The following is a 12,840-nucleotide window of genomic DNA, read 5'->3' on the forward strand; positions in this document are numbered from 1 at the left end:
GAGGGAAAGGTGAGCAAAACTACTAAGTGCATGCCATGGCTTTGAGCTGTCGGCAGAGGTGGGTGCAAAACTTGGACACAGAAGACAGTCTGAATTTTGACTCTGTAGTGTAGCCAGGTCTGCTTCTTGTGACTGTGTTCGAACTCATTGCCATAGCAGGCAGCACAGCAGACGCCAAATGGCACACAGCACATGTGGATGCAATTACTATGTCTGGAATAGCAACAGCTCAAAGTGACGCTTTGCTAGGGTGAGTGGCTCATCTAAGCTCTTTTCCTTTAGTCTGAACACTGGAGCTCACTGAGAAGAGTCGGCTAACCCAGGGAAACGGGACAGACGTAAGGTCTCTGGCAGCAGCTGAACAAGATTTAAAAAAAAGTCATGTCCTGAGCAGCAAACAAGAGCTGTGTCTGCGCCAATAATCCCTACTTGGCAAAAGCCACAGGGAAAGTTGACAAATGCAATATGCCAAGAAGAGGTAGAAAAAAAACAGAAAACCCAAATGAGCTTTAAAAGAGTTAGGAAGTAGTGAGGGAGCAGCTCTCAAGTGCTAACAAGAAAAACGGCTGGAAAAAACACACCTTGATATGCACCGTTGCAAGTGCCCCAGCTGTTTGAGTGTATTACAGATGCTGATCTCATGGCGAAAGCCAGTAGATGTGTAGGATGCCACGTCCCCCCCAGCATCCCAAGGGATGCCCCCTCCCCCCCAACACCATGCACTCACACACACAGTTGCCAGTTCCAAGATCCACTCCCTATTGTAATTATCCTTTCTTTGCACTGGGATTTATCACGTGCAGCTGCCACAAGTTGTTTACAAGATGCAACTGCCATGAAAACAAGTCTGCTGGCGAGCTGTCTCATATTTGTTGCTCGTCCTGTGTCACTCGGGCTCTGGCCAACAGCATGCTCTCCATACAGCACGGCACGGCACAGCACTGCTGGCCCTGCATTAGCAGCCATTCCCAGTTGGTGCATGCAGGCAGAGCTTGGGTTTTGACAGCTGCCTCACAATTAGGTTTATCGCTGCAGCAAGAGCAGCAAAACTGCCCTTGTTGGCTCATTGTTTCTTTTCACTGCTTTCCTCTTTTTTTCCTATTCCACAGCCAAACAGGCTTCCAGAAATAAACTTTCCCTTTGTTCTCACAGGGATGAGTGGCTGGCACAGGCAGCCTTGCACTCGTTAGTCATTGGGACTCCTCCTCATTCCAGACCCTAGCTCCGCCTGATGTCCGAAATGTACCTTTGATAATTGTATCTGGAGTTAAGTACAAGTTTTTGCTCGGAAAGAATAGATTTGGGCAAACTTTAGCAATCTGAACCGAAGTATCACTTAGCAGAAACTGCCTTTGATTTTATTTTAGTGGATACTCAGTGAGTCATTTTCATTCCTACAAGTAAAGTAACACCTGCGGAGAGGGGAAAGCCATTTCACTGTGCACCAGGTGCTATTCCATTGGCTTATGGCTGCAGTTGAACTTCTAGGTGTAGCCTTAACCCAAGTAGTAATTAAAAAAACCAATCAGCCTCGAGCAAAATTGGTCACAAGTAAAGTCTCACGGATAGGTGTCAGCAAGATGGAAACGCAGCGCTCATCACAAGGGCAGGGCACCTGGTTGTTAGACCAGTGTCACTTTGTGTGGCAGAGCGGCGAATGACAACAGCAGAGACCACAGGCTTTTACTTTCAATGGAAACTGTTAACCTGAATGGCAAGTTTTCTTCCTCCTCCTATTTTCATTTAATTACTGCAGATGCTCTGGTGGAATTACAGAACTGATCAGCTCAGCAAGCAAAACTTTCTTTTCCTAAATTTGTTGACTTTTTTTTTAATTTTATTTTAAGGGGCAGATTAATGGAGAGCAAGGATCTGAGATTATCCTTTGATGATACGATCCCCTACATTTTCTCTACCACTCAGCACACTGGCAACCTTCTTTGAAAAAAAAAAAAAAAGAACAAGGAAAAACTCCAACTACTCAAACAAGGAAAAAACATTTGCCTGAGATCGTTTTTTCTTAGGCAGCGTCTGAAGTATAGGCCTAAGGAATGTTGCAATAGAACACTTATGTGGACAAGAAAGTATCTTATCAACCTCTTAGCAAAGACAACACTTCTTTCTGGGTGCCTAGCATCCGTTGAGAGCAAACATCTATGGCACAAAAGGATTTTCTTCAACTTCGCCCACTTTTTGCTCAACAGTGACTTCATACATACACAAAAGCCTATTCCAAGTAGATCATAGAAACATAGAATCATAGAATGGCCTGGGTTGAAAAGGATCACAATGATCATCTAGTTTCAACTCCTCCACCATATGCAGGGTTGCCAACCACCAGACCAGGATGCCCAGAGTCACATCCAGCCTGGCCTTGAATGCATCCAGAGATGGGGCATCCACAACCACTATGGGCAACTTATTCCAGTGCGTCACCATCCTATGAGTGAAAGATTTCCTTCTAAATAGATAAAAAGGTGCCAAGGTATCCAGAGGAAAATAGCCTAGGAGCATAAAGAATAGTGTGTCCTGGCAAAGGGACCGTACTCAAGTCTCTTTTCTAGACTTGTGTGCTATTACTTGAAGATGAAACCCACAGCCACACCTGGCTATGCTCAGAACAATTTTATTGGTAGCTTTATTTCAGTTAAAAATGTATTGTAAAAATTAAAACCCTGATTCTATAATTGCACAGTATATGAAGACAACCCTGCATTGTTTCTATTGTTACCAAAGCTGATGCACACATGAGCAAGCCCCTGTGGTTTTTTTTTTTTCTTGAACACATTAACACTGACTTGAAAGGTTTAAAGAAGTCCTACGCTGAGCAAAATTTCAAAGAGTACTCCAGAGAACAAACAGTTTTCTGTTGCCTACTAAAAGAAAAACCACAGGGAAAGGAAGGGAAAAAAAAAAAAAAAAAAAAAAAGAAAAAAAGAAAAAACAAAACAGCATACACTGTCTACTCCTAAGAATACCCTTACATCTGCCTGCTCTCCTGCTCCCCAAAACCCTCCCCCAGTCACCAACCAGACAAATGGTTTAAGGATTAGCCAGAACTGATTTTTCTCCCTGAGGGTCTCCTGTTTCACTGTTGTTAGAAAGATGAGGGTGGGTGACAGACATCTGAAAAAGTTGAAATGTGAGCTGCAACTTCATGTTTTTTACTCATAACTGATTCTGATAGCCAAAGTCCTCCTCTGAAAAGTAACTTTTCAGAAAATTCCACTGGCCAGAATACACCTAAATACAGCAGAGATCTCTTCTATATCTTTATCACCTATCCATTTGGTGTTTAAAGTACCACAAATAACCTGGCTCCCAAAACACAGCTTTCAGCCTGACACTCTCCTATTTCACAGCCTACTGGATTTAGAGCCAAAATCTTACCATTGCTAGCCCAAGAAAATCAGAAATTGTGATGCCCTTCCCGACCCCATCAAAATTAGTCTTTAAAAATGTCTAGAAGCTGAACCACAAAGACTTACAAAGAAATATTCACCCCAATCCTTTTCTGGCCTCTTTGTTTCATCCTCAGAAAAACCTCCCCACGGCCCCCTACCTAAGCCCTAAGGTATTTCTAAGAGCCAAAATATTCCAGCTCTGAGAGGGGCCTAAGACACCCCTCCTGAAATTTAATGCAAGCTGACTACACTGCTCTCTTTGGCCTCTTTGAAAAGGTCAACACAGCAGAACACAGTCAGGTACTTCAGGTCCACTTTTCAGCATTCCTTTGAACATCTGGTTAACAACAGCTGCTAGCATAGCTCTCTAAACCAAACAAAGCCAGTATTAGGTCAAAAATATTTCTCTCACTCCAGTGTACTTTGAGAGTAAAGCTGTGTTTTCTGCAAAGTTTGTATGCAACAAAATACTCCTCATGCATCCATTTTTAAAGAAAATATTTTATTACATTGTGGGAAAAAAAGCATAATCATCCAAAGTTCATATTGTTAAAAAAATTGAAAATTTATTTTAGACAGCGTGTCGGTATATTCTGTTCCGCATGGGAATGATAAGAAGACTCTATATCATTACTAGATATTGCACAGTCTGATAGAAAAAAAAACAAATCACATGATCTTGGGAACCATATCACATTATGAAAAACCTACAAAGAAAATATAAAAAAAAAACCAACAAAAAAAAAAACAAACCAACAACAACAACAACAAAAAAAAACACACAATCCTTTCTTTCTACAGTAGCTTTAAAGTTTATAATTCTTGGAATGACCATATTCCACTGAAGACCATCTCAGCGACAGGAAGCTTCATTTCAGCAATCCCTTGTGCAAATAAGATTAATAATAAAAAAAAATAATAATAATGCAGTTAAGTCTTTTGATATTGTGTGGGTGGCAATGACCACACAGCTGTTAGATCCCTGCCTGGAAAAAAAAAAAAAAAAAAAAAAAAAAAGAGGAAAAAGAAGGAAGGGGATTTAGGCCATGAGTTTTGCCTGCAACTCCATCTCTGCCGCCCTTTTGAGTGCAACATCCACCAGTAGCTGGAATCCACTAAAATCCTGGTTGAGGTCTGGTGGGGTTGGAGGAGGAGTGTTAAAGAGCCCGCTTTGCGCATTCGCACCAGGTCCCAGTTTAGAGGCATCCTCGTGGTAGGAGAGGGAGCTGTCTGTGAAGGCGTTGGCCGGGGGCTGCTGCAGGTCCGTGGTCTGGCCTACATCAGCTGGCTGACAAAAATGGAAAGGGGCATCTTTCAACGCAGTCACAGTCGTGTGGCAAATCACCGAGGGCCGAGCCAGGACAGACCCCGGGGACACAGGCTTGGAAGAGGACACAGTCTTGCTGAGCGTGGCAGAGGCGGGAAGGAAGGGGCTCTCCTCCAGCAAGGGAAGGAAGTTCTTTGTGCCCATGGAGGACTCCACCATGCTGCCTTCAGGAAGCTTGGTCCCCCGCCGTGAGATGGTGAACTGGTTTGGGTCTTTGCCGTCCTTCCTCAGCATATCAGGTAAGAGCCTGCGGCGTGCATTGATAAACCAGTTGCAGACCTGAGAATACAACAAGATCTTAATTTCCACCTTCATTCACTTCCAACTACGTGCCATTAGAGTCGTTGGGTTAGATTGATGACTCTCTCCGAGCAGTTTCCTCAATCGAACAAAAGAGACTCCGGGACAAGCTCTGACAAGCCTGGCTAAGGCCTTTTCCCTTGTCCCCTCTCTGCCCCCAGCTCCTGCTCCTTCTACAGAAAGCCCCAGGACATCTGAAGTCGGCCAGTCTGAGCCCAGAGGTTTAGCTTTTAACCCTGTGCACACACTTTAATCTATTAGCCATTGTTCCCTGCGCTTAGGTTAATTAACAACAGGAAAACCTTTTCTCTCTGAAGAGGGCCACTCCTCCCACAAATAGTTACTGATTTTCCTTGTTCAACTGACTGTGTCGACAGACATAACATGAATTACCTCACTTAAGTTTGTCCTTGTTTAAATATCAAACCAGTTTCCTGGACAATACAGGATAGTTTATAGTTTAACGTCTTTTTTTTTTTTTTTTTGCATTTACTACATGAAGAAGGTTTTCTTTACAGTGTTACACAAAGAGAAAAAGAGAATTCTACTTTACAACCAATTGTGGATTTTGTACTAACGAATTAACCTGGGGATTAAGAAAAAAAAAAAAAAGCCCAGAAGCCAACAGGAACACTATATTTGGCATCTCTCAAAACGAGGTTTTGCATAAGCTTTCCTGCAGTCACCTTCCATGAATTGGGAATAAGCAATTGCTCACAGTACTTCCACCAAAGGTGATCAAAAAAAAAAATTAAGAATGATGGAACCAGGGAGACCTTGCAGCTGCTGCTGGGTGAGAATCCAAAACCAGCCACATAAAAGCCTGATCACACCCATGCTAATGCACTTGAGTAGCTCTATCCATATCTATCAGTTGTTTCACTGATCTTAATGGAACTCGCCATACATGTAATTATAGATGTTCACGTTCTATGGGAATGGGCCTCAAGTTGCAGTTTTAGAGGCAGAGTTATATGCTCAGCTCTGCATCTATCACCATAAAGCTTCTGTTGACAAATGAATCCTTTCTCCTCACAGTAAATTACCTCATACTGACACTTCATGTCTTTTGAGCCCCAATTCTGCAAAAAATTAGCATGCATGTTCAAATTCACAACTGTCTGTTCTCTCGAATATGTCATTTTATTCCCAGTAAACAAAGATCATCATCATAACCCACCACTCATCTGTATTTTCCTTTAAAGCTGCCATCAGAAATGGATTAAGTAATGATTAAAAAAAGAAAAACAGAAGAGGAAAAAGAAAAAAAAAAAAGAACAGGAAACATCACATGCAGTGCAAACATTACATCGGTGACTAGACTACAGGTAAATTAAGAAGAAATCAGAACTAAACATAAAGAACTGCTTTATTTGGATACCTGTAGTGTGGAAAGGTGTGTTTGCCGGGATAACAGCACTTTTTCTTGCTCTGAAGGATAAGCATTGTATCGGTGCTCATAAAGCCAGTCCCGAAGAATCTGCACAGACTCTTTGGGTAGGTTGCCACGTCTCCTCCGTTTGCCCGAGCCAGCAGATGAGGAAAGATCCAGTGGGACATCCATAGTGTCATCATCTTCTGTTTCACTGCCTGATATTGCAACTACACCTGCAATTACAAGAAGACAAGTACAATCAGCCTCCCATCTCAGGAAACTACTTAGCTCCAGCACTTCATGGTTCAGACTTGTTTTATATTAAGCACTTTTACCATGAATTGTGGCACAGCCTGCTTTATGGGGGATTTGTCCTGTAGCGTTCACTTGTCAAGCTGTAGCTTTACTGTCAGTTGAACACAAAGTAACACCAACGAGCTGTTCCTAAGGGAATTCTCTGTAAACCCTCATTTTTTGTTCCCCTAGCAACCTTTTTATCTACTGCTCGTTATCAGATAGCTTCTATCTAATGCCAATATTGTCCAAATTTGCTAGCTATGGTATGTATGCATTCAGCACTCTTCAAGGATAACCAGGGGCTGGACAAAGAGCCAACAGACAAGAACTGAAAAGCCATATACCCAACTCCGGTGATGGGTTACTTAATTACCCCTTAAAATGCTGATGCTTCCCTCATAAGAGAGATAGCTTGTAGATTTTTATAAATTAATAGTTCATCTTGGATCTACAGAGAAAGAAAAGAAAAAAGGGAAAACTGTGTCTGCCCTCACTCTCAAGTGGATATTTACTTAGTGCAGGATAAGGTAAGAACCAGGTGCCTTACTCATGTACAGGTATACCAGCATGATAGGTGATAGACTTTTAAAATGTAATTGCATTTCAGTATCAGAGAACTGCAATCATTAAAAAAAACAAAAAACAACCACCACAATTAATTGTCCCTTTCTATATACCACACTACTTGACACGATGTTAGGTAAATAAAAGTAAAGAAACAAACTATTTAATAGTAAACAGCTAGGAAGGCTACAATTTCCTCCTTCTGTAGAATATACGAGGCACTGAGGAAGCAAACTACTATAAAATAATACAATACTAATTTCAAGTGAAAATATACTGACTTTCAGAAGTGTCTTCTAGAAAAAAAAAAAAAAAGTCAAGAAAAAGAAGCCCATAATCTCTTCCTGTATTTCATGTTGGGGGTGGGGGAAAGAAAAAGGAACTTGCTCATTCATGACATCAAAATTAAAAACATGAACAGTAAAAGCCAAGTTAAATGTAAGAAGTAAAAAAAAAATATATATATATATTTATGTGGGCTACTACCCATAATTCAAAGATTCTGTTTAAGGAAAAAATTAGCCCTGAAATTTAATACATGTGCATGTGAAAGCATAAACTATATAAAGCAATAAGAAAAAAAGAAAGGGGTGTGTGCAACTGTTGCTCATTACTTCCCAGAGTGTATGGAGGGTAGGATTTCCCCTCATACCTTCAAACTGTAGCCAAAGCTGATACTGCAAATTGTTGACTTTCTTCCTCTTATTTATGAGAAGCTTCAATATCCTTAATTCGGTTTAAGTTGCTCAGATCTCAATGCATATTTTTGACACACAAGCATTCCCAGGAGAACTGTCAATCTGCAAAGTGTCTGGCATCATTACTTCAGTAACTCACTTAGTATTGTTTTCCTTCTCTAAACTGCTGATTTATGGAACCGTCAAACACCAAACTGACATACCAAACTTTTCCTGGGATGATTTGCCACATAAATTATCCAGTCATGGCACAAGAACAATAGGATAATATTTAAATGGCCTATACGAGATAAATCCCAAATTATGTAAACAAGTTCTTAACTCATGTAGAAAGTATGTCAAGTTTGCTTTAAAATGATTCTGAGCAATCACTTCTCTATTTGCAATAGCTTCATGCGAAGTGCTGTCATGCTTGCAATCTAACCTGAGAACATGTCTTGCACAATGGGGTCCTCTGGAGCTATAAGAAGCACTTCTTGGAACAAAGATCATGCACAGACAGCAAGATGGCTCTGCAAAGCAACTCATGCCTCCCAAACTGAATTTAAAAACTAGCTAAAACTAGCCTTCATTATTCAGACAATGTTTTCAAGTCTGCTGCTCTTGTTTGTCAGAAACTAGAAGTCTTGAAGCACTTCAGTGGGTTGGGTTTTTTGTTTGTTTTTAAATATAACAGGCAAGACAGGACTCTGGAAAACAGGGAGAGGCAAACAGTGAAAACTGGAAATAAGAAGCCAAAGAAACTACTCCTGTGAGAAAATTAGGTGTCTTAACAGTCTATGAGCCATACTTAAATGGCATAACGACAAGTCCTCCAGACACACCACCGCCCCACTTGGCCTAACTTCCCCAGGACCTAATAATACAACTAAGCGCTCCACCGGAGCCTCTGAATTTGAGAGAACTGCCTCGACAGCAAAACTTGTTTCAAAACTGTTGCTCTTTTTCACCTGGGGAAAAACAAAATAAAAATATGTGGCAAAACACTAAAAGCCAGCAGTGTGAATACGCTTCTGTGTTTTGCAAACCCATTCTTCTGCCGTGGCACTTCTAAAGTAAAAGTTGCCATCTGACTAACCACAGCCTACCTAGCAAGGAATGAGTCAACGCGGAGCCTGCCCTTTGGCCGGCTCACTCGGCGTGTCGTATGAATTGACAGAGCAAGTCAGTGACACAGAGCAGGTCAGGGTGAGCAGGAAACCCAGTGTGTTACAACTTCTCCTCATTTAAATGAGCTCATTTAAATAGAGCAGCAGCCCTCTGAACTTTGCGCAGATAGCTCCGCTCAGCGCGGCGACAGGAAGTCCTGGCGAGAAATCTCGCACGGCCCCAGCTGATATTTTTTACTAGAGCGGGAGCCACGTTGTTGCTGTCAAGGCTCTGTTTTCATTAAAGCATTCCTGCTGATTACAACCCAGCTTTGTTTTTCCTTCTTGTTAGTAATCAGGCTATTCGCTGCTGGTTTCCTGTTTTAACAGGGCCAAACTGAAAAGGTTTCTGGCCGGGATCCACTGCCAGACCGTTGGCTATTTACACCCCGAATAAAGACTAGTGGACATGCCGAGCAGCCCCAGCTGACCTACTAATTTATTTCATCTTAAAAACAAGCCAGTGTCAGGTTACTTTCTGCCTTCTCTCGAACACGTTCAACTAAACAGAAACGCTGCTTTCACATGACTAAGCCCAAGCAGCCTGGGCATGCCGGCAGAGGGCTGGGGACGAGCTCAACACCCCAGGGCTCCATCCCCACCACCACCTCACAGATGAGCAGATGTCCACCAAGGGGCTTCAGCGACAGGCTAAGGGCTACACGACCACCGTCCGTTCCTATCACATTACTTTATCCTCCCAGCTCCCCAGTTGCAGCCATATATATAGGTAGTTGGACACTGCACGCTGTCACAGCCCTGAGACGGCTGGAAACAGCAGAGCAGACTGCTCCCAGGGATAACCCTGGGCTCAGCACCTGATCGCCAACAGCTCTGAAACAGCTTGAGAAGAAGAACAGCGATAACTAAAGCTGATTACAGAAGGGACCACTGCTCCTTAGGAAGGCATGTCGAAACACTCGAGGGGGAGGACGAAGTATTCGGAAGATGAAGCAGGAGTTAAGCAAATTCGAGCGCTCAGGAAAAAAAAACACTACCGTCCCATTGTGTCGAGGAAGAGCTTCGCAGAGGAAGTGGCACAGGCCAATTGTTATTCAAAACAGGACAAAGTTACCACAAGAAACAATCTCTGCCCTCTAGAGAGGCAGCAGACAAAACAATCACCTTCTGGAAAGCATCCCACCCCACCCGGCGGGGCTGAGCGAATTTAAACGGGATTGTTATGAGCGCAGATAAACAGGACGGGTCCCATCTACGGCTCCGGTCCTGTCGTAACCAAGCTCGGTAGGATTCCTCACATGTATCAACTTGAGCACATGCCTGGCCCTTCGCAAGAGTGTATTCGAAAGGTAATTAACAAGCCGAGTATGTTCCGTGCGATCGCTATCAGCTTATTATTTGCAAATGAAACCATCCACCGAGCAGTCCTCGGGGTTTTAACCCACAGCCTGATAGCAAAAAGGGGAAAAAAAAAAAAAAAGGAAAAAAAGGAAGCTAACTAAAGTTTAATGTGAATTTAAAAGTCAACAACAAAAATAAATCAGCTTAAAATTATTCAGAAGTAACCACGAACTGCAGGAGGGATGCACGAGGGAATTTCCACTAAAAAAAAAAAAAAAAAAAAAAAACTTTTCCTTTGAGTCCTTTTCATAATTGAGCTCGTATAAGGGAAGCTCGTTTGCTTCCCTTCGCGTTTCACAGCTTGAGCTCTGCCGCTTTTAAAGCGGCCACAGTTGGCTACGCTGTACGTTTGTTTTCCTTCTTTAAACGGGACTTTTCTAGGGCTGCGAGCAAGAAATCCGATACAAAGTCATTCTCTGAAACTTTTGAGCGAGGCTCCGACGCGGGGCAGCCCCTAGCAGAACACAACAAAGGCCCCAGCCCCAACACTTCGTACACGTCCCATCCCTCTCCCCTCCTCCCGCTCGGTGCCAGCAGAGCCCCCGGCCCCTTTGCGGAGCTGCCCCTCCGGCACGTCACCTCCCATTGTCCCCATTGTTCCAGCCCACAACTTCCAGCCCTCGGAGCGGCTCGCTCGCACAAAGACCTACACATGCATACCTAGAAACGACGTCAGCACTTTTCACACGCATTTATTTCGGGGGGGTGGCAAGAACAACAGTCGAAAGTGTGGGGAGTTTGGTATTTCGGCAACCAGCAGCTGCCCTCGGGGAGAGGTCTGAACAATGGAAGCAACAGCAGACAGGAAACCAGCTCACCACTGCTGTGCAAATAGGGAGCATAGGAATGTCCTAAAAATAACCGGGCTAAATTAATTCAGCGAAATCATACAGGAGGAAAACACACCGTGCCTAAAACGAGGGGACGAATCGCAGCCTACCTCAGGGCTGCGACACGAGGAGTCAGTGCCGTGCCCTCAAATCACTGCAAAGGGGAGTGGGGGGGGAGGGGGTCGAGGGCTGCGAACCGCCGAAACTTGGTTCTTTGTGCCCCGGGTCCCTTTGTGCGCGGCTGCCCGCACAGCCCGAGACGACTGCACGGCCCCGGGGCGCCGAGCGGAGCTGCTCCGCCGCCGTCTCACAACGGCAGGGACGCCCAAGTTGGGAACTTCTTGCGCGCGGCTGCGGCCGCGCTCTGATTTAAAGCACTTCAAGCACGGCCGCCAGCTGAAAGTTTGCAGTCTGTACACCCACACAAAGAAAACCCCGCTGCGGCGGGAGGGTGGGGGGGAAGCAGTCTTCCTCCTCCCTTTAACCCTAAGCGCGGGGAAACTTTCCGACTCTTCTCCTCTTTTCAGGACTACGAGGGCAGGGGAAAGCGGCAGTTTAGCAGCGATCGCGTTCCGGTTCCCGCACCGCAGACAAAGAGTGGGGCTGCGCGCCGACCTCCACTGGGGCAGCGGGACGGGGAGGGCGGACAGCAACGGCCGCGAGCGGCGCCAACAGCCACTGCGGCCCTGCGGGGAACGCGGGCGGGAAGAGCGCGCCGCCTTCACTGTCACGCCGTGTCCGAGCGGCTCCCCGCACGTACCTTTTTTACTTTTCATCGTGTCGGCGAGGACCGCCGCGCTCCGGGAGGCGAAGCGGGACGCTGCTCCCCGGATTCTCAACTCGGCGACGAGAAGCAGGACGGCGAAGAAGAGCAACCAGGCTGCCGGCCCGGGGCCGCGTTGCTGTCAGGGAGCCGCGGGATTCCGCCTCCCTGGAGGCTTTCCGACGGCCGCGGGCTCGCTTCGCCTTTGTTCCTTCCTCGTGGAAGTGGGAGAAAGCACGGGAGGGAAAGGTGCGCGCGGCCGCCCTCCCCCTTCCCGCAGTGACTGAGGCAGAGTCACCCGGAGCTACGCTCGCACTCGCGGCGCTGCCTCCTCCCTCCTCCCGCCGCCTCTCCCCTCCCCTCCCAGGCGCGGCGAGAGGGAGGGAGGGCCGGGGGGCACGCTGCTGCTGCTCCTGCACACACACACACACACTCACTCACTCGGCAGCCCGCCCGCCTTTCTTCCAGGCAGGCAGGCAGGCGTTTGTTTGATCGTTAAACTGGAAGGAGAAGGGGCCGAGCGGAGGGGGGAGGTTTTGACAGCTGCCCTTGACTCGCCTCCTCCTGTTGCTGCCGGATGAACCACCCACTCCTCCGCCGAGAAGAAAGGAGAGTGTGTGCGGAGCCCTCCGAGGAGCCCCACACCCCGCCCGGCTCCGCGGGGCCCCTCTGGTGTCACCGCCGCCCCCCTCCCCGGGCAGGCGCGTCCTTTTCGGGGTTATTTTTACACCGGGCTGTTTGTCTCCCCCCCCCCTTCTCGGTGGATGTCGCT

General features: G+C 45.7%; 1 protein-coding gene across 1 annotated transcript; it reads right to left on the bottom strand.

The window, feature by feature from the left end:
• Window positions 1-3,889: 3,889 nt before the first annotated feature.
• On the bottom strand, window positions 3,890-12,630 carry TGIF1 (TGFB induced factor homeobox 1). Its single transcript, XM_085220830.1, has 3 exons — window positions 12,066-12,630; window positions 6,413-6,639; window positions 3,890-5,010 (listed from the first exon to the last, which is right to left on the bottom strand). The coding sequence occupies exons 1-3, from the start codon at window positions 12,079-12,081 to the stop codon at window positions 4,444-4,446; spliced, it is 810 nt and encodes a 269-aa protein (XP_085076956.1). The 5' UTR covers window positions 12,082-12,630; the 3' UTR covers window positions 3,890-4,443.
• Between the last annotated feature and the right edge of the window lie 210 nt (window positions 12,631-12,840).

Source organism: Meleagris gallopavo, chromosome 3 (assembly GCF_905368555.1).
Source record: "Meleagris gallopavo chromosome 3, MGAL_WU_HG_1.1, whole genome shotgun sequence".
NCBI classification, from domain to species: Eukaryota; Metazoa; Chordata; class Aves; order Galliformes; family Phasianidae; genus Meleagris; species Meleagris gallopavo.

Coding starts and splice junctions, on each gene's coding strand:
- TGIF1 (XM_085220830.1), bottom strand. Junction 5,011..6,412: donor CACACCTTTCCACACTACAG/GTATCCAAATAA, acceptor TTGTATTCTCAG/GTCTGCAACTGGTTTATCAA.